Source organism: Neoarius graeffei, chromosome 6 (assembly GCF_027579695.1).
Source record: "Neoarius graeffei isolate fNeoGra1 chromosome 6, fNeoGra1.pri, whole genome shotgun sequence".
In the NCBI taxonomy this organism is placed as follows: Eukaryota; Metazoa; Chordata; class Actinopteri; order Siluriformes; family Ariidae; genus Neoarius; species Neoarius graeffei.
This window is the reverse complement of record NC_083574.1, coordinates 105037971-105059995: the sequence shown is the minus strand read 5'-3', so window position 1 is coordinate 105059995 and position 22025 is coordinate 105037971. Positions and strand designations below refer to the sequence as shown.

General features: G+C 44.9%; 1 protein-coding gene across 3 annotated transcripts in view; it reads right to left on the bottom strand.

Moving 5' to 3' along the window:
- The window catches only part of gabpb1 (GA binding protein transcription factor subunit beta 1), a 43974-nt gene continuing 21949 nt past the window's right edge, over positions 1-22025 (bottom strand). For all 3 annotated transcript variants that reach the window (XM_060924277.1, XM_060924276.1, XM_060924278.1), the window contains exons 3-8: positions 18442-18609; positions 17774-17968; positions 17106-17253; positions 14347-14526; positions 12006-12142; positions 1-831 (exon numbers count right to left, since the gene is read on the bottom strand). In XM_060924277.1, the coding sequence (XP_060780260.1) occupies positions 682-831; positions 12006-12142; positions 14347-14526; positions 17106-17253; positions 17774-17968; positions 18442-18609 (978 nt within the window). In that variant the 3' untranslated portion in view covers positions 1-681. The remainder of the gene's footprint in view (positions 832-12005; positions 12143-14346; positions 14527-17105; positions 17254-17773; positions 17969-18441; positions 18610-22025) is intronic.

The window sequence follows — 22025 nt, the reverse complement described above, 5'->3', positions numbered from 1 at the left end:
TTCGCAACATCATTTATTCCACACAGTCCATGTTATCACATTTTATCCAAGTTTTATTTTGAAACAAAGTCGACATTCACAGAATCACAGCTGGGTAGAAAAAAAAACACAAGGGAGCCCTATCCCTTAATCCCTACAGCCTCCATACCCCATTCAGAGTGTTCTGTATGGAGCGAGTAGATGCTAACATACTGCAATGCATTGTGGGATTTTACAAGTGCTCTAAATATTAACGCTGTCTCCTGAACTAAGTGCACTAGGCAGTGCACAGGGTTCTGACTGATGGATGATGCTGTGGGTTGGTACAAAAGAACATGTTAAAAATGCAACAAAAAACATTTGTGTGTGTGTGTGTGTGTGTGTGTGTGTGTGTGTGTGTAGGCATGTGTTGATATGAAACTTTACTCTACATGATGATACACACTTACAAATAAATGCAAGAATTAGAGAATTAGGGTATTGTCTTAAATAATACCAAAAATAGGGACCCTTTAAAGGCAGCTATTTTCTGAATGTAAAATTTAGCAGGGAATGCTGCCTACCTAGGGAGTCTACCTTGTGGACAGGATGATGCAGTATTTTGAAGTGTTCCTGATTAAAAATTTTTATCTTGGTGTGTTGTTTAACCTGTTATGACACAGGCACATGCCGTGTGTGTGTGTGTGTGTGTGTGTGTGTGTGTCATGCCGGTTTCTTCCCCCCCTGCCGTGTGATGGCCTCCAGTTTTTGGCGGTACGCCTCGGCCTCCTGTTCCTTCTTCAGGAACTGCTGTCTGTATTTCTGCGCTTCTCTATTTGCCTCCTCCAACTGCTTCAACAACGCCACCTTCTCCTACACACACACACACACACACACACACACACACACACACACACGTTTAATATGTTTAAAATGAACAACACATTTCTAAAATCAGCTGAGGAACATCTCTAGATCTTCATCCTTATTCTCATTAAAAAGGCAAAAGTCTATGAATATATAGGAATATGCATATTTGGACATGCCCCCACTCTGTCCTGCTGACCCTACTAGCACTAACAGTGGTTAAAGGTACTGACTGCAAAGGCATCTGAAATTTAAATAAATAAATAAATAAATAAAATTATTTTGCATGGCATCTTCCTATGTCTCACAATAACAATATCATGCAGACGAGATGTAATCATTTTGATGTGCTGAGGGTCACTTTCCTCCATTTTGGTACCGTTTTCCTCCCTTTTGAGGCAAACAGTATGGCCTTATAGAAACAGCCGAATGCGAGGAGCTTTAACAAATTAGCATAACTATGGAACTGCGCGACACCAAGCAGGTGACGCACGGAAAACATCGTGATGATTAAAATTTTATTTTATACCAGCAGATCACGTTACATCCAAAAGCTGAAACATGCAGGCATCACAGATCCATATAATTTACCCACAAATGTATTTATTTATTATTTGTTCTGCATACTGCTCTCTCTCTCTCTCTCTCTCTCTCTGTCTCTCTCCCTCTCCATGTATGTGTCCTCATGTTCATAGCTTCAGATTGGATTGGTTTAAACACAGAGGAGGAATTTCGCTGGGCTTGAGTTTATGTGTGACAAAATAAAGGCTTCTTCTTCATTTACCCACAAATGTTTTTATTCCACTTGAAAAGTGTTCGGTAAACCAGCTACCAGATTTGGGACACTACGACACCCTGAACTATTTAGTATTTGGGACTTCTAAATACAACCCCAATTCCAAAAAAGTTGGGACAAAGTACAAATTGTAAATAAAAACGGAATGCAATAATTAACAAATCTCAAAAACTGATATTGTATTCGAGGGCCTTTCTGTGCGGAGTTTGCATGTTCTCCCCGTGTCCGCATGGGTTTCCTCCGGGTGCTCTGGTTTCCCCCACAGTCCAAAGGCATGCAGGTTAGGTTAACTGGTGACTCTAAATTGACCGTGAATGTGAGTGTGAATGGTTGTCTGTGTCTATGTGTCGGCCCTGTGATGACCTGGCGACTTGTCCAGGGTGTACCCTGCCTTTTGCTCGTAGTCAGCTGGGATAGGCTCCAGCTTGCCTGCGACCCTGTAGAACAGGATAAAGCGGCTAGAGATAATGAGATGAGATCCCCTCCTAGAACTGCCACCTTATTGTGGTGGAGGGGTTTGTGTGCTTGAATGATCCTAGGAGCTAATGTTGTTGGGGCATTACGCCCCTGTTAGGGTCTCCCAAGGCAAACAGGTCCTAGGTGACAGGCCAGACCAAGAGTAGTTCACCAAACCCCTATGGAAGTTAATAAAACAAGGACCGTGACATCGCCCAGTATGGTGCATCTGGGGCCCCACCTTGGAGCCAGACCTGGGGTTGGGGCTCGTAGGCGAGCACCTTTGCCCACAGGGCCCGGCCGGGCTCAGCCTGAAGCGGTGATGTGGGTCCAACCTCCTGTGGGTTCACCACTCACAGAGGTAGTAGTAGGGGGCCAGTGCAGTGTGGATTGGGTGGCAGTCGAAGGCAGGGGCCTCAACAACCTGATCCCCGAACACAGCAACTAGCTGTTGGGACATGGAATGTCACTTCGTTGGAGGGGGGGGGGGGAGAGCCTGAGCTTGTGCGGGAGGTTGAGAGGTACCGGCGAGAGATAGTCGGGCTCACCTCCACGCACAGCTTGGGCTCCGGAACCCAGCTCCTTGAGAGGTGCTGGACTCTCCACTTCTCTGGAGTCACCCACGGTGAGCGGCGGCGGGCTGGTGTGGGCTTGCTTATAGCTCCACAGCTCAGCCGCCATGTGTTGGAGTTTACCCCAGTGAACGAGAGGGTCGCCTCTCTGCGCCTTCGGGTTGGGGAGAGGGCTCTTGCTGTTGTTTGTGCCTACGGGCCGAATAGCAGTATAGAGTATTCGGCCTTCTTGGAGTCCCTGGGAGAAGTACTGAGAGGTGCTCAGACTGGGGACTCCATTGTTCTACTGGGGGACTTCAACGCTCATGTGGGCGACGACAGTGACACCTGGAGGGGTGTGATTGGGAGGAACGTCCTCCCCAATCTGAACCCGAGTGGTGTTTTGTTATTGGACTTCTGTGCTAGTCACGGTTTGTCCATAACGAACACCATGTTCGAACATAGGGGTGTCCATAAGTGCACGTGGCACCAGGACACCTTAGGTCGGAGGTCGATGATTGACTTTGTTGTCATTTCATCTGATCTCCGGCCCTATGTCTTGGACACTTGGGTGAAGAGAGGGGCTGAGCTGTCAACTGATCACCACCTGGTGGTGAGTTGGATCTGCTGGCAGAGGAGGAAGCCGGACAGACCTGGCAGGCCCAAACGTATGGCAAGGGTCTGCTGGGAACGTCTGGCCGAGCACTCTGTCGGGGAGGTCTTTAACTCCCACCTCCGGGAGAGCTTCTCCCAGTTCCCGAGGGAGGCGGGGGACATTGAGTCTGAGTGGACCATGTTCTCTGCCTCCATTGTTGACGCGGCTGTTTGGAGCTGTGGCTGCAAGGTCTCCGGTGCCTGTCAGGACGGTAATCCCTGAACCCGGTGGTGGACACCGGAAGTAAGGGATGCCGTCAAGCTGAAGGAGGAGTCCTATCGGGCCATGTTGGCCTCTGGGACTCCTGAGGCAGCTGATGGGTATCGGCAGGCCAGGCGTGCCACAGCTCGGGCAGTTGCGGAGGCAAAAACCCGGAACTGGGAGGAGTTTGGTAAGGCCATGGAGGAGGACTGTTGGTCAGCCTCAAAGAAATTCTGGCAAACCGTCCGGCACCTCAGGAGGGGGAAGCAGTACTCTGCCAACACTGTTTACAGTGCGGGTGGGGAGCTGTTGACCTTGACTGGGGATATTGTCGGGCAGTGGAAGGAATACTTCAAGGATCTCCTCAATCCCACCGTCACGTCTTCCATTGAGGAAGCGGAGGCAGATGACTCAGAGGTGGACTCGTCCATTACCCCAGCCGAAGTCACTGAGGTGGTTTGCAAGCTCCTCGGTGGCAAGACACCGGGGGTGGATGAGATCCGCCCTGAGTATCTCAAGTCTCTGGATGTTGTGGGGCTGTCTTGGTTGACACGCCTCTGCAACATCGCGGTGCGGTTGGGGACAGTGCCTCTGGAGTGGCAGACCGGGGTGGTGGTCCCTCTTTTCAAGAAAGGGGATCGGAGAGTGTGCACCAATTAGAGGGGAATCACACTTCTCAGCCTCCCCGGGAAGGTTTACTCCAGGGTACTGGAGAGGAGAATTCAGCCAATAGTCGAACCTCGGATCCAGGAGGAACAATGCGGTTTTCATCCAGGTCGTGGAACACTGGACCAGCTCTATACCCTTTATAGGGTGATCGAGGGTTCATGGGAGTTTGCCCAACCAGTCCACATGTGCTTTGTGGATCTGGAGAAGGCAGTTGACCGTGTCCCTCATGGTATTCTGTGGGGGGTGCTTCAGGAGTATGGGGTTCGGGGCTCTTTGCCAAGGGCTGTCCAGTCCCTGTATGAACGGGGCAGGAGTCTGGTTCGCATTGCTGGCAGTAAGTCAGACCTGTTCCCAGTGCATGTTGGACTCCGGCAGGGCTGCCCTTTGTCACCGGTTCTGTTCATAATTTTTATGGACAGAATTTCTAGGCGCAGCCAGGGTCTGGAGGGAATCCTGTTTGGGAACCACAGGATTTCATCTTTGCTTTTTGCGGATGATGTTGTCCTGTTGGCTTCTTCAAACCAGGACCTTCAGCATGCACTGGGGCGGTTTGCAGTCGAGTGTGAAGCGGCTGGGATGAGAATCAGCACCTCCAAGTCCGAGGCCATGGTTCTCGACCAGAAAAGGGTGGCTTGCCCTCTTCAGGTTGGTGGAGAAGTCCTGCCTTAAGTGGAGGAGTTTAAGTATCCCGGGATCTTGTTCACGAGTGAGGGAAGGATAGAGCGTGAGATCAACAGGCGGATCGGTGCAGCCTCCGCAGTGATGCGGTCGCTTTACCGGTCCGTCGTGGTGAAGAAGGAGCTGAGCCAAAAGGCGAAGCTCTCAATTTACCGGGCGATCTACGTTCCGACTCTCACCTATGGTCATGAGCTTTGGGTAATGACCGAAAGAACAAGATCGGGGATACAAGCGGCTGAAATGAGTTTCCTACGCAGGGTGGCTGGGCGCTCCCTTAGGGTGAAAAGCACAATCACTCAGGAGGAGCTCAGAGTAGAGCCGCTGCTCCTCCACATCGGGAGGAATCAGCTGAGGTGGCTCAGGCATCTTTTTCGGATGCCTCCTGGACGCCTTCCTGGGGAGGTGTTCCAGGCATGTCCCCCCGGGAGAAGGCCCCAGGGAAGACCCAGGACACACTGGAGGGACTATGTCTCTCGGCTGGCCTGGGAACGCCTCGGTGTTCTTCCCGAGGAGCTGGCCGAGGTGTCTGGGGAGAGGGATGTTTGGGCTTCCATGCTCAGACTGCTGCCTCCGCGACCCAGCTCCGGATAAGTGGATGAAGATGAGATGAGATGAGAAAGTTCTTCATACTAATATAATGCATGTAGCCTCAAAAAATGGGTCTACCCAGTTAATTCCGTTACTTATTATTTACAGGCCCCCGGGGCCATATTCTGAGCTTCTTTCTCATCTCATTATCTCTAGCCGCTTTATCCTTCTACAGGGTCACAGGCAAGCTGGAGCCTATCCCAGCTGACTACGGGCGAAAGGCGGGGTACACCCTGGACAAGTCGCCAGGTCATCACAGGGCTGACACATAGACACAGACAACCATTCACACCTACGGTCAATTTAGAGTCACCAGTTAACCTAACCTGCATGTCTTTGGACTGTGGGGGAAACCGGAGCACCCGGAGGAAACCCACGCGGACACGGGGAGAACATGCAAACTCCGCACAGAAAGGCCCTCGCCGGCCACAGGGCTCGAACCCAGACCTTCTTGCTGTGAGGCGACAGCGCTAACCACTACACCACCATGCCGCCCAGCTTCTTTCTGAATTTGCAGATTTTATCTCAGATCTGGTTATTTCCTTAGACAAAGCTTTAGTTGTCAGAGATTTTAATATTCACTTCGATAACCCAGAAAACCCTTTGAAAACAGTGTTTGTGTCCATTTTAGATTCAGTAGGGATTAATCAGAATGTCATAGGACCGACCCATAATGGTGGTCACACCCTCGATCTAATACTAACATTCAGGTTAAACGTAGACAATATAGTCATACTTCCACAGTCTGAAGTTCTCAGATCATTATCTCATCTCATTCAAAATATGTCTGAGTAATAATATATGCACCTCACCATGCTATTGTATTAAATGTACATTCACGTCAACTACTGCATAGAGCTTTATAAATGATCTCCCAGAGTTATCAACTTTGATTGGGTCACTGTCAGCCCCTGCAGAACTCGATCAGGCAACTGAATGCTTAGAGTCAACGTTCTGCCATATTTTAGATAATGTAGCTCCTCTTAAAAGGAAAATGATCAGACAGAAAAAATTAGCATCCTGGTATAATGATGACACTCGCACATTAAAACAGACCACTCGAAAATTGGAACGTAAATGGCGTCAAACAAAATTGGCAGCGTTCAAATTAGCGTGGAAGGAGAGCTTCCTGAAGTATAGAAAAGCTCTTAGTGCTGCGAGATCAACATATCTCTCCTCCCTAATAGAAGATAACAAAAATAATCCTAGATTCCTATTTAATACTATAGCAAAATTAACCAGGAATAAGTCCACTATAGACACATGCACACCTGCAGTATGTAGTAGCAACAGCTTCGTGAATTTTTTTAATGACAAAATTGAAAATATTCGACAAAAAATTCAAACTACTAATTTAAGGTCAGACAATGTAAGTGACCCTGTAGTTAACAATATAACTGTATCAGATCAGCAATTAGAATGTTTTACTCCCCTTAGAGAAATTGAATTACTTTCATTAATCTCCACATCAAAATCCTCAACTTGTGTACTAGATCCCTTACCTACACGTCTATTCAAAAAGATAATACCTGAAGTAATTGAACCGCTTCTAAAAATAATAAATTCTTCTCTTACGATTGGCTATGTACTCAAATCCTTTAAACTAGCAGTTATCAAACCCCTGATTAAAAAACCTGACCTTGATCCCTGTCAGCTGTCCAATTATCGGCCAATTTCAAACCTCCCCTTTATCTCCAAGATCCTTGAAAAAGCTGTGGCACAACAGTTATGCTCAGTTATATTTACATAGGAATAACATCCATGAAATGTATCAGTCAGGATTTAGACCTCATCATAGCACAGAGACAGCACTGGTTAAAGTAGTAAACGACCTACTGTTGGCGTCTGATCAGGGCTGTGTCTCGCTGCTTGTGTTGCTTGACCTTAGTGCAGCATTTGATACCATTGATCATTCCATTCTTCTGGATAGACTAGAAAATGTTGTGGGAGTTAAGGGAATGGCCCTCTCCTGGCTCAGCTCTTATTTAACTGATCGCTATCAGTATGTTGATATAAATGGTGATTTTTCTAGACATACTGAGGTAAAGTTTGGTGTTTCACAAGGTTCTGTCTTGGATCCACTGCTTTTTTCTTTATATATGTTACCTCTGGGTGATATTATTCGTAAACATTGTATTAGTTCCCACTGTTATGCTGATGACACACAGTTGTATGTTTCTGCAAAACCAGATGAGTGACACCAGCTTAATAGAATTGAGGAATGTGTGAAGGACATTAGACACTGGATGCTTATTAATTTCCTTCTGCTTAACTCTGACAAGACTGAAGTACTTGTACTTGGACCACATGCAGCTAGAAGTAAGTTTTCTGATTCCACAGTAACTCTGGATGGCCTTTCTGTTTCTTCATGTGCAGCAGTAAAAGACCTCGGAGTGATTATTGACCCCAGTCTTTCATTCAAAACTCACACTGATAACATTACCCGGATAGCTTTCTTTCATCTCAGAAATATTGCTAAGATAAGACATTTAATGTTGCTACACGATGCAGAAAAACTAGTCCATGCTTTCGTTCCCTCCAGGTTGGATTATTGTAATGCCTTACTGTCTGGATGTTCCAATAAGTGCATAAACAAGCTCCAGTTAGTTCAAAATGCAGCAGCAAGAGTCCTTACTAGAACTAGAAAATATGACCCCATCACCCCTGTCTTATCCACACTGCATTGGCTCCCAATCAAATTTCCTATTGATTATAAAATACTACTATTGACCTTCAAAGCACTGAATGGTCTCGCACCACAGTACCTGAGTGAATTGCTGGTCCTCTATGACCCGCCACGCCTACTTAGATCAAAAGGTGCAGGCTATCTGCTGGTACCTCGTATAGTGAAGGCTACATCAGGGGGCGGAGCCTTTTCTTACAAAGCCCCACAGTTATGGAACAGCCTTCCAAGTAGTGTTCGGGAATCAGACACAGTCTCAGCGTTTAAGTCTCGGCTGAAAACATATCTGTTTAGTCAAGCCTTTTGTTAATGGTGTTTATGAGGTAAAGGAGTAGATCTGGAGGGTCCTCAGACATACAGTGGCGCTTGAAAGTTTGTGAACCCTTTAGAATTTTCTATATTTCTGCATAAATATGACCTAAAACATCATCGGATTTTCACACAAGTCCTAAAAGTAGATAAAGAGAACCCAGTTAAACAAATGAGACAAAAATATTATACTTGGTCATTTTTTTATTGAGGAAAATGATCCAATATTACATATCTGTGAGTGGCAGAAGTATGTGAACCTCTAGGATTAGCAGTTAATTTGAAGGTGAAAGAGTCAGGTGTTTTCAATCAATGGGATGACAATCAGGTGTGAGTGGGCACCCTGTTTTGTTTCAAGAACAGGGATCTATCAAAGTCTGATCTTCACAACGCATGTTTGTGGAAGTGGATCATGGCACGAACAAAGGAGATTTCTGAGGACCTCAGAAAAAGCGTTGTTGATGCTCATCAGGCTGGAAAAGGTTACAAAACCATCTGTAAAGAGTTTGGACTCCACCAATCCACAGTCAGACAGATTGTGTACAAATGGAGGAAATTCAAGACCATTGTTACCCTCCCCAGGAGTGGTCGAGCAACAAAGATCATTCCAAGAGCAAGGCGTGTAATAGTCAGCGAGGTCACAAAGGACCCCAGGGTAACTTCTAAGCAACTGAAGGCCTCTCTCACATTGGCTAATGTTAATGTTCACGAGTCCACCATCAGGAGAACACTGAACAACAATGGTGTGCATGGCAGGGTTGCAAGGAGAAAGCTACTGCTCTCCATAAAGAACATTGCTGCTCATCTGCAGTGCTAAAGATCATGTGGACAAGCCAGAAGGCTATTGGAAAAATGTTTTGTGGACGGATGAGACCAAAATAGAACTTTTTGGTTTAAATGAGAAGCATTATGTTTGGAGAAAGGAAAACACTGCATTCCAGCATAAGAACCTTGTCCCATTTGTGAAACATGGTGGTGGTAGTATCATGGTTTGGGCCTGTTTTGCTGCATCTGGGCCAGGACGGATTGCCGTCATTGATGGAACAACGAATTCTGAATTATACCAGCGAATTCTAAAGGAAAATGTCAGAACATCTGTCCATGAACTGAATCTCAAGAGAAGGTGGGTCATGCAGCAAGACAACGACCCTAAGCACACAAGTCATTCTACCAGAGAATGGTTAAAGAAGAATAAAGTTCATGTTTTGGAATGGCCAAGTCAAAGTCCTGACCTTAATCCAATTGAAATGTTGTGGAAGGACCTGAAGCGAGCAGCTCATGTGAGGAAACCCACCAACATCCCAGAGTTGAAGCTGTTCTGTACAGAGGAACGGGCTAAAATTCCTCCAAGCCGGTGTGCAGGACTGATCAACAGTTACCGGAAACGTTTAGTTGCAGTTATTGCTGCACAAGGGGGTCACACCAGATACTGAAAGCAAAGGTTCACATACTTTTGCCACTCACAGATATGTAATACTGGATCATTTTCCTCAGTAAATAAATGACCAAGTATAATATTTTTGTCTCATTTGTTTAACTGGGTTCTCTTTATCTACTTTTAGGACTTGTGTGAAAATCTGATGATGTTTTAGGTCATATTTATGCAGAAATATAGAAAATTCTAAAGGGTTCACAAACTTTCAAGCACCACTGTAGAGTGGTTTGGTAAACTGGGATGTATGGATGCTGTCAGTCCCCCACTCGCTTGCTCACTCGAGTTTGTTGACGGTGTAGTGGCTGCTGCTTTATGTCCCGGGGTCCCTCATGCCTGTGTTACCTTCTGGCTCTCCCCTTTTAGTTATGCTGTTATAGTTAGTTGCCGGAGTCCCTACTTGTACTCAGCGCAAAATGTATACTGTTCCTACTTATCCAGGTGACATTGGGCATACCTAACAACCTGTGTTTTCTCTCTCTTCTTCTCCCCCAATCTGTCCCTCTGAGTTACATGTCAATCCTGGGATCGAGATGCTGACCTCTTCTGCTCCTCAGACCTGCCTGATCCATCCTGGTGCCCTGTGTCTGGTTGGAGTCTCATCGCATCGCTCCTGTGGAGGACGGCCCCATACGGACAGTTGAAAGTCACACTTGGAAGATGCTCTGGACTCTTACAGTAATGCTTTTATGGCTGAGGACTACAGTTGGCTTGCTAACTCTGGGACTGCGGTTGTCATGAACAGTTTTGCACTCAAGTTTCCATTAATGAAGAATTAAAACACCAACGAAACTGACTTCATGTTAAAACTGTTAATGTTATAGTCATGTTGTCTGTTGTTGTCCAGGTGAGGATGGGTTCCATTTTGGGTCTGGCTCCTCTCGAGTTTTCTTCCTCGTGTTGTCTGGGGGAGTTTTTCCTTGCCACCGTCGCCACGGGCTTGCTCATTGGGGATAGATTAGGGATAAAACTGGCTCATGTCTTGGGTCATTCAGATTCTGTAAAGCTGCTTTGGGACAATGTCTATTGTTAAAAGCGTTATACAACAAACTTGACTTGACTTCACAAAAGTACAGATGCCTACCAATATTTCGAGGCAGGTTTCATGCCGGAATGTTATGGGAAATCCTCAGTAAAGAAAAATACCTTATTATGACAAAGGTAAGCTCAAACATAGACTTCTAATAGTAATAAACAAGTCAGGGCCAAGATATAGCATATTTTATGGTGTTTCGCCGAGTCTACATTATCAGTACATAACAAACATGCTGATAGTCGAGCCAAGCATTAGGTCTCATAAAATATATTGCATCCAAAGCCCACATCCAGATCCACAGTTTAATGTTGCACAGAGCTTTCACACTCACCTGATATAAAATGTTCTCCACACACATGGGAATGTTTTTCTTCCCATTTAACTGCAGCTTACCATTTTTCTCATCTTTCTGGGTTCACCAGGAAGCAGTGAGAAGTTCAACCAGGCTTATCTCCACGTCTGTTATTACATGCAAAAGCACTACAGGTCTCTGGCGTTGTTCTTTTAGAAGGAACTTCTACAAATTTATCTGTAGATGTACTGAATTGGGCTTACAATCACTTGCGTACACTTGTGCCGGTCACTGGTGCAAACACAAAGCATGCCTGGATAAACAAATCCGCAGTTACGATGACGTCACATGAAAGGCCCCTGTAACTCCATATTCGCTACCATAGAGTCAAGCCCATGCATTCTAAGGTTAGACAGCTAAGCACTAGCTAAAATGATTTTAGTCATCTAACCTTGCTCTATCTTGCAGTTGCACTCACTAGGCAGGCTTTCCTTTTCTTTTCTGCTGGTGGAAGAGCCGAGTCTGCCATGTTCGCCCACGCCGACTTGTTTTGGTTAAAAAGTAGGTCAGACATACCCCATGGTGGTCACGTGATATTGCTGCTCACTTGGTTTGACAATTTTCGGAATCGTAAAATGCGGGATTTTTTTTTATCTCGGCAAAACATCCACACACAGGATACACAGTACGTGTGTGCAGCAGTGAAACATCTCGAAACTCCAACAGCAACAGAAATAGAAAATTTTTCCCAGAATTCAATTTTGCAATTAGAACCTTTAACTAACATCAGTATCTGCTTTGCTGACCTTGGTGTGTGTGTTTGTGTGTGTTGACCTTCGTCTCGTGTGTGTGTGTGGTGGTGTTCTCCTCTTCTTCCTCCTCTTCTTCCTCTTCCAGTCTCGCTCGTTTCAATGATGGTTCGTCGCTCACCACCGTCTCCTCTGCTACGTCTGTGGCTGGAACTGTCAACACTGAACACAAACACACCAAAATTACTAAACACAAGCGATGTAAACAAGAACACAGAACTAGAGATGCATAGATAGAAAAGTAATCATATGCTAACTGCTAAATAGCCGTTTATCTACAACCCCGATTCCAAAAAAGTTGGGACAAAGTCTCATTCTCATCTCATTATCTCTAGCCGCTTTATCCTTCTACAGGGTCGCAGGCAAGCTGGAGCCTATCCCAGCTGACTACGGGCGAAAGGCGGGGTTCACCCTGGACAAGTCGCCAGGTCATCACAGGGCTGACACATGGACACAGACAACCATTCACACTCACATTCACACCTACGGTCAATTTAGAGTCACCAGTTAACCTAACCTGCATGTCTTTGGACTGTGGGGGAAACCGGAGCACCCAGAGGAAACCCACGCGGACACGGGGAGAACATGCAAACTCCGCACAGAAAGGCCCTCGCCGGCCCCGGGGCTCGAACCCAGGACCTTCTTGCTGTGAGGCGACAGCGCTAACCACTACACCACCGTGCCGCCCTTGGGACAAAGTACAAATTGTAAATAAAAATGGAATGCAATAATTTACAAATCTCAAAAACTGATATTGAATTCACAATAGAACATAGACAATATATCAAATGTCGAAAGTGAGACATTTTGAAATTTCATGCCAAATATTGGCTCATTTGAAATTTCATGACAGCAACACATCTCAAAAAAGTTGGGACAGGGGCAATAAGAGGCTGGAAAAGTTAAAGGTACAAAAAAGGAACAGCTGGAGGACCAAATTGCAACTCATTAGGTCAATTGGCAATAGGTCATTAACATGACCGGGGATAAAAAGAGCATCTTGGAGTGGCAGCGGCTCTCAGAAGTAAAGATGGGAAGAGGATCACCAATCCCCCTAATTCTGCGCCGACAAATAGTGGAGCAATATCAGAAAGGAGTTCGACAGTGTAAAATTGCAAAGAGTTTGAACATATCATCATCTACAGTGCATAATATCATCAAAAGATTCAGAGAATCTGGAAGAATCTCTGTGCGTAAGGGTCAAGGCCAGAAAACCATACTGGGTGCCCGTGATCTTCGGGCCCTTAGACGGCACTGCATCACATACAGGCATGCTTCTGTATTGGAAATCACAAAATGGGCTCAGGAATATTTCCAGAGAACATTATCTGTGAACACAATTCACCGTGCCATCCGCCGTTGCCAGCTAAAACTCTATAGTTCAAAGAAGAAGCCGTATCTAAACATGATCCAGAAGCGCAGACGTCTTCTCTGGGCCAAGGCTCATTTAAAATGGACTGTGGCAAAGTGGAAAACTGTTCTGTGGTCAGACGAATCAAAATGTGAAGTTCTTTATGGAAATCAGGGACGCCGTGTCATTCGGACTAAAGAGGAGAAGGACGACCCAAGTTGTTATTAGCGCTCAGTTCAGAAGCCTGCATCTCTGATGGTATGGGGTTGCATTAGTGCATGTGGCATGGGCAGCTTACACATCTGGAAATACACCATCAATGCTGAAAGGTATATCCAGGTTCTAGAGCAACATATGCTCCATCCAGACGACGTCTCTTTCAGGGAAGACCTTGCATTTTCCAACATGACAATGCCAAACCACATACTGCATCAATTACAGCATCATGGCTGTGTAGAAGAAGGGTCCGGGTACTGAACTGGCCAGCCTGCAGTCCAGATCTTTCACCCATAGAAAACATTTGGCGCATCATAAAACGGAAGATACGACAAAAAAGACCTAAGACAGTTGAGCAACTAGAATCCTACATTAGACAAGAATGGGTTAACATTCCTATCCCTAAACTTGAGCAACTTGTCTCCTCAGTCCCCAGACGTTTACAGACTGTTGTAAAGAGAAAAGGGGATGTCTCACAGTGGGAAACATGGCCTTGTCCCAACTTTTTTGAGATGTGTTGTTGTTATGAAATTTAAAATCACCTAATTTTTCTCTTTAAATGATACATTTTCTCAGTTTAAACATTTGATATGTCATCTATGTTCTATTCTGAATAAAATATGGAATTTTGAAACTTCCACATCATTGCATTCCGTTTTTATTTACAATTTGTACTTTGTCCCAACTTTTTTGGAATCGGGGTTGTAGCAGGCTAGTGCACACGCTGTGTTTCTCGTGCCACTTCTCTGTGAACTTCAGCACACACGTGCGTTTGGGACACAGCCGTTTGATTTCTGACCTTGTTGTCCGTCTGGCATCGTGACTATGATAGGTTGGTTGATGGCTCCGCCCCCTTGCAGGTTTCCCAGCTGAATGCCATCAGTTACTATGGTGATGACCTGCTGACCTCCAGAAGTTACAACCTGCTGGATGGCACCATCGACGGAGTCTGCAGTCACAACCTCCTCAGTGGCCATCACTACACACACACACACACACACACACACGGTGACACACAATAACACACTCTGTAGAAGTGTGCTACATTGGGGTTTACAGGTGTGTGCTCCTTTGACCATCCATCATCTGTGAGTTTACCAATTTGGTTGTGTTCTATCATGCAGTGTGTGTGTGTGTGTGTGTGTGTGTGTGTGTGTGTGTGTGTATTTTTACATGGTCACATGACTGCACTGAGGGAGAAATGGAGATGATGTTTGAGATGCTGCTTTGATGAGACAAAGAGGGTTTTCAGAGAAAGATGGTGAAGGAGGACAGAGAACTATTTCAGCTTAATAATCTCTCACTCACACACACACACTAATTTCACATCAAAAGTACATACCAGAACAAAGACATTCATTCAGTGAGATCAGGATGACATGAGGTGTGTGTGTGTGTGTGTGTGTGTGTGTGTGTGTGTAAAATCCAAAGCCCCTGCCGCCCTGTCCCACTACTAATCCCTCCTTGCTGAGTTCACAGACTCACTCAAATTGGCCAAGATCAAGTTTTATCACTCCAAAATTCATACCTCCATCTCCAACTCCCGTCAACTGTTTTCTGTTTTCTCTTCTCTCCTCAACTCTCCACCAGCTGCACCTCAGTCCTCCATCACTGCAGAGGACTTTGCAATCTTTTTTGAGGAGATCATAGCCATCCACAACTCCTTCGCCACGCCTGCCTCCCCACCCTCCCTGTCTCTTCCCCCCTTGCTCCCTGTTTTTTCTTTCCACCTCAGATGTCTCCCAGCTCCTGTTCCCTCACCAGCCGACCACCTGTGCCCTTGACCCTATCCCCTCATCTCTCCTCCAGACCATCACTCCTGACATCCTCCCATTTATCACCTCCCTCAACAACAACTCCTTGTTCTCCGGATAATTTCCCTCCAGCTTCGTACAAGCCCACATCATTCCTCTGCTAAAAAAAAAAAAAAAAAAACACCTTGGACCCCTCGGTCATCCAGAACTACCACCCTGTTTCTCTTCTTCTCTTCCTATCAAAGATGGTTGAACATACTGTTGCTAACCAACTCTCCTCCTTTCTCTCACGAAACAACCTCCTGGATCCTCATCAGTCCAGTTTCCGAGCCGGACACTCAAACAAGACTGCGCTTCTCTCAGTCAGTGAGGCATTTCATGCAGCACGTGCTGTCTCCCTTTCCTCTGTCCTGATTCTCCTTGACCTTTTTGTTGCATTCGACACCATTGATCACTCCATCCTCCTGTCATCCCTATCAGCTCTGGGGATCTGTGGGACAGCCCTAGACTGGTTCAAGTCCTACCTCTCTGGTCGCTCCTTCCAGGTTACCTGGTCTGGTATTGTATCAGCGCCATGCCCATTTACCACTGGCGTCCCTCAAGGTTCAGTCCTTGGTCCACTTCTCTTCTCCCTCTACACCCAGTCTCTCAGCCCAATTATCTCTGCTCATGGTCTATCCTACCACTGCTATGCTGATGACACCCAACTGTTTCTCTCTTTTCCTCCTTCTGACACACAGGTCTCCGCTCGCATCTCTGCTTGCCTGTGTGACATCCAGAGCTGGATGGACAACCATCACCTGAAGCTCAACCCAGGCAAGACGGAGGTAATCTACATTCCCGCCCCATCCTCTCCACCCCTGGACATTGTCATCTCCCTGGGGGACATCTCTGGGTCTCCTTCACCCAGTGCGAAGAACCTAGGGGTTGTGTTCAGTGATAAACTCTCTTCCTCAGCGAACATCACTGCAGTGACCCAGATGTGTAGATTCCTCCTCTACAACATCCAAAGAATCTGCCCTTTTCTTACCACCTACTCTACTCAGATCCTGGTCTAAGCACTGATCCTCTCCCCTTGTTGGCCTTCTACCATCAGACCCCTGCAGCTCATCCAGAATGCTGCAGCTCGCCTGGTCTACAACCTCCCTTGTTCCTCCCATGTCACCCCTCTGCTTGCTGACCTGCACTGGCTGCCTATCGCAGCTCACATAAAATTTAAGACATTGGTGCTAGCTTACTAGGCACTGAAGGGGTCAGGGCCATCATACCCCCAGAGTCTGATCTGCCCCTACACACCAGCCAGATCCCTACGCTCCGCTACTACTGGTCACCTGGCCCCTCCTCCTCCCCACTCCTGCCCAGCCTGCTCAAGACTGCTGTCTGTCCTAGCTTCCCATTGGTGGAATGACCTTCCCATTGAGGTCAGAACTGCCGACTCCCTGACCACCTTCATGCGCAGATTGAAGACTCACCTCTTCAGGCTGCACCTCTCCCGTGCTTCCCTACCCACTGTGTAACTGCGTATTGGTCTAGACCAACCCAGGCTGTGGACAGTCTAGCCTGGGGTTAGCCGTTTGAGTTCTGTATTTAGTTGTACTTTATATGGTTGATTTTGTTTCCTTGGCTGTTTGAGTATTGGTATTCCTACAGCATAGTACACTAGGTATTGCTGTCACTTGTTCAGTTGGTACTTGAATTTTCTTGTCTAGAAGTTCAGCACTTTGTGTACCTGACTTTTGCACTCGTTGTATGTCACTCTAGATAAGAGCATCTGCTGAATGCATGTAATGTAATGTGTGTGTACCTGCAGGTTTCGCCGTGTTCGAGGGTGAGATGAGGCCGGTCAAGTTGACCACTCCCCCAGGGCCAATGATGAACTGAGGTGATGCAGTGTGGATGGTCAGCATATCAGGACTCTCAGGGTTTGTGTTGATTTGGTTCTGCATCGCCACCTGCATCACATCACCACTAATCACCACATCTGAAACATTCACACTGTTCACACCACTACAGTGTGTTTACTGAACAGACTACACACACTGCACTGCTCAACAATCACACACTGTTGCTAAGGTACTGCTCGCTGGTTAATAAGTTACACTAGGTGGTTACAGGCGAATCAGTCGTTGGTTGCTGTTTTATCACTGGTGGTTGCTCAGGAGTCTCAATGTGCTTGTGATATTATCCCTGGTGGTCGCTAGGTTTTTGCAACGGTATCTCAGGCAGTTACTAAGGGGTGGGAATGATATCTCAGGTGGTTGTTAGGGTGTTGCTAGGTGTTTGAGATGGTACCTCAGCTGGTTACTAGTGTTGCTATGCAGTTGCGGTGGTATATCAAACAGGGGTTGGCTCTTGCTTGCAATAGTATCTCGTGGTTACTATGGAGCTGTTAGATGGTTGTAATGGTATCTTGGTGGGAGGAGGGGTGTTAGGTGGTTACGATGGTATTCCAGGTGTGTGTGTGTTTGAAACCTGCAGGATTTCTGCCAGGTCCTCATTGTTGTTGTCGAGTGCGATATCGAGCGCCGTTTTGCCGAATTTACTCTGAGCGTGAACATCAGCGCCAAACCTCAGCAGCAGCGCTACCACGTCACCGTGTCCATGTTCAACCGCCCAATGCAGAGCCGTCATCTTCAACATGTCCTTAGCATTCACATCGGCGCCATGCTACACACACACACACACACACACACACACACAATGCAGTCACTGTTCATCAGTCAGTGAGGATGAAAGCACAGGAAGTGGTTTATTCTGTTTATTCTCTAATGATGAAATTGCTGCTCTCTAAGACAGACAAATACATGAGTGCATGAACATCAAAGCTGCTCTGACATCATATGCTGCACTTCTACACTTTAACACAAACAAATGCACACACACACACACACACACACATATATATATATATATATATATATATATATATATATATATATATATATATATATATATGTGTGTGTGTGTGTGTGTGTGTGTGTGTGAAATTAAGGATCAACACACTGATTACAAGAAAACTCCACTCACAAATTTAATAAGCTCATTAAAAACATTATTAAGTAGACCTGTATTATAACCATTCCTATTTGTATAATGATGTCACCCGTCTCCTTTACACCTGTAAGCCAGAGCCCTTTTACCTGCAGCAGCACCTCTACGATGGAGGCGTGGCCTTCTGAAGCAGCCATGTGCAGAGGTGTTCGGTCCACTTTGGTGCGAGCGTCTCGGCTGACTCCGGCACGCAGCAGCACTTCAGTGGTAGAGTAGTGACCGTACTGAGCTGAGAGGTGCAGTGGCGACGTCCCCAGCTAAACACACAACACACACACACACATATTACTAACAGCCTACCATCGCTAAAACTAGTTCGCTAAACATCAACAGAATATGTAAAGCGACTGTGTATCTAAAAAATACATGACATCTCCAATCCTTCCCCCTCCCAACCTCATGGAATATACAGAGAGTCTTGTATGATGTGCTGTGGGTCCCTGCATTGGGTGTAGTTTTGAAAACAAGCTGGGACCCAGTATGCCTATGCCATTCTCTATTCCTGTGTTGATAAGAAATAGAAAACATAGAGCATATTTAACCCAGGGGGTAAACCAGTCTAGTCTCCTTCCTGTTTCAAAACAACATCAGAGTGCCCAAGTGGATATTACTTCTAGACTTTCTGTAAAGCTAGCTCTTCTGAACGTTAGATCACTTTCAAACAAGTCATTTTTAAATAATGATCTTATCTGCAAACACTGTTTTTTTGCTTCTAACTGAAACATGGCTGGATCAACAAATAGTGCTACCACCCTTATTGAAGCAACTCCCCCAAATTTTAATTTCATGAGTGCTACTCGACAGGGGAAAGGTGGAGGGATCGCAAATATATTCAAAGCCTCTTTTCAATGTAAACAGTCCTCACTTGGTGATTTTACATCCTTTGAATACTTGTGTGCACTTGTTACATGCTCTCCTAACATATTATTATTAACTATTTACAGGCCTCCGAGACATCCAGCCAAAGTTTTTCTGGAAGAGTTTGGTGAACTGTTGTCAGTCATTTGCTTAGAGTTTGACTGTCTTATTATATCTGGGGATTTTAACTTGCATGTAGATAATCCTGAAAACACTTATGCCAGAGAACTACTTGCACTTATTGACAACTTCAACCTAGTACAACATGTACAGGGGCCGACCCACTCTCGTGGTCATACCCTTGACCTCGTTATCACAAAGGGTCTTACTGTTTCTAATACTGTTGTTGACCTGGCCTTATCTGATCGTTTTTGTGTTTTCTCTGAGGTTTCTATGTCCCCTCACATTCAGAACAGCTCAACGACTATGGGTAGGAGAGTCATAATGACAACACGTGTGTTCTCTTTGAGCAAGCTCTCTCTCGGATCTCAACTAAAATGTCAGACTCTGTAGACAACTTACTGGAAATTTTTAATTTAAATATGACCCAAATTATGGATGATATTGCTCCATTCAAAATCAAAAGAGTGAATGACAAGCAGAAAGCACCATGGAAGCAATACCCAGCTGTTAAATTGCTAAAGACAGAATGTAGAAAGACTGAAAGAAGATGGCGCAAATCTAACTTCCCATCCATTATCAAATCCATAAAGAGATGCTTTGTAAATATAATTATGAAATTGGTAAAGCAAGACAGTCTTTCTTCTCCAACATCATCAACAGGAATATGAACAATGCCCATGTGCTATTTTCAACAGTAGAGAAGCTAACTAATCCCCCACCACAATTAGCACCTGAACTTCTCTCAGTTAATAAATGCAATGAGTTTGCATCCTTCTTCAAAGGTAAAATTGATAAAATACGGCAGAATATTGCTCATAATATATCTCAGTTGCAAATAACTGAAAAGCTGCAATCACCAGTGACACAGACAAACAATTTCAACACAATGTCAGAATTTTGTTTGATTGATTACGAGACTCTTGAAAAAACTGTACAAAATCTCAGTTCCTCAACATCTGTATTGGACATTCTGCCCACCAACTTTTTTAAGTCTGTTCTTCACCTCATAATTACAGATGTGCTTCAGATCATAAATACATCCCTAGAGACTGGCATTTTTCCTGTGTCCCTGAAAAAAGCCGTTGTAAAGCCCCTACTTAAAAAGAATAATCCGGATGCTTCAGTATCGAACAACTACAGGCCAATATTAAATCTACCATTCACTGGGAAAATCCTTGAAAAAATTGTCTTCAATCAATTAACTGCCTTCTTGATATCAAACAGCTGTTTTGATAACTTTCAGTCAGGATTTTGTGTCAATCACAGCACTGAAACAGCGCTGATTAAAGTTATAAATGACATGTGTCTTAATACTGATGCAGGCAAAACATCGGTCCTGGTGTTACTGGACCTCAGTGCAGCTTTTGATACTGTTGATCACAACATACTGCTATATCGACTTGAACACTGGGTTGGGTTGACTGGTAAAGTTATCAATTGGTTAAAATCATACTTAGAAGCTTCTTTGTTACCATGGGAAATTGTACCTCAACATCAATGTCCTTGACCTGTGGTGTCCCCCAGGGGTCGATCCTCAGACCATTACTATTCAACCTTTATATGCTCCCACTTGGACAAATTATCAAGAGCAACTCAATTTTGTATCACTGCTATGCAGATGACACCCAAATTTATTTTGCTCTATCACCTAATGATTATGCCCCCCTTGAATGTCTCTACCAGTGTATCGACCAAATCAACAACTGGATGTCACAAAATTTTCTTCAGCTGAACACAGATAAAACAGAAGTAATTCTATTTGGGAAAAAAGATGAAAGACTCAGGATTACCACTATTCTTGACACAAAGGGGATTAAAACAAAAGAAATGGTTAAAAATCTTGGTGTTTTCATTGACAGCGAGCTAAACTTTGACAGGCACATGAAAGCAATCACTAAAACGGCATTTTATCACCTAAAAAACATTTACAAACTAAGAGGACTTATGTCAAAAAATGATCTGGAAAAACTTATACATGCCTTCATCTCTAGTAGGGTTGATTACTGCAATGGCCTTTTCACAGGCCTGCCAAAAAAGACCATCAAACGACTTCAGGTGGTTCAAAATGCAGCGGCTAGGGTTCTCACACGAACAAAAAGAACAGAGCACATTACTCCAATTCTAAGGTCCCTTCACTGGCTTCCAGTAAGCTACAGAATTGACTTTAAAGCTTTGCTGCTGGTGTACAAATCTCTAAATGGTCCAGGGCCCAATTACCTCTCTGATATGTTGCAGCGGCCTAACCCAATCAGATCTACCAGATCGCAGCAGAAAAATTTACTATTAAAACCAGTTGTTAAAACAAAGTGTGGTGAAGCAGCTTTTAGCTCCTATGCAGTACAGCTATGGAACCAACTGCCAGAGGACATCAAAAATGCTCCTGCTGTTGGCAGCTTCAAATCTAGACTAAAGACCAAGCTGTTCTCAGATGCTTTCTGCTAACTGATAAATATCATCATCTTTACATGTTTTAAACTTTACTTAACTTTTATTCTATTTTATTCTGCTGTTTTTTACTGAACTTTTACTTCATTTTATTATTTTATTTCTACTATTGTTTAATTCTTATTATTTTTTTCACTCTTCTTACCCCTTTATTTTATGTAATTTTATTTTCTATTGTTTACTGTTTTGCTTTTACTTCTGTAAAGCACATTGAACTGCCACTGTGTATGAAATGCGCTATAGAAAT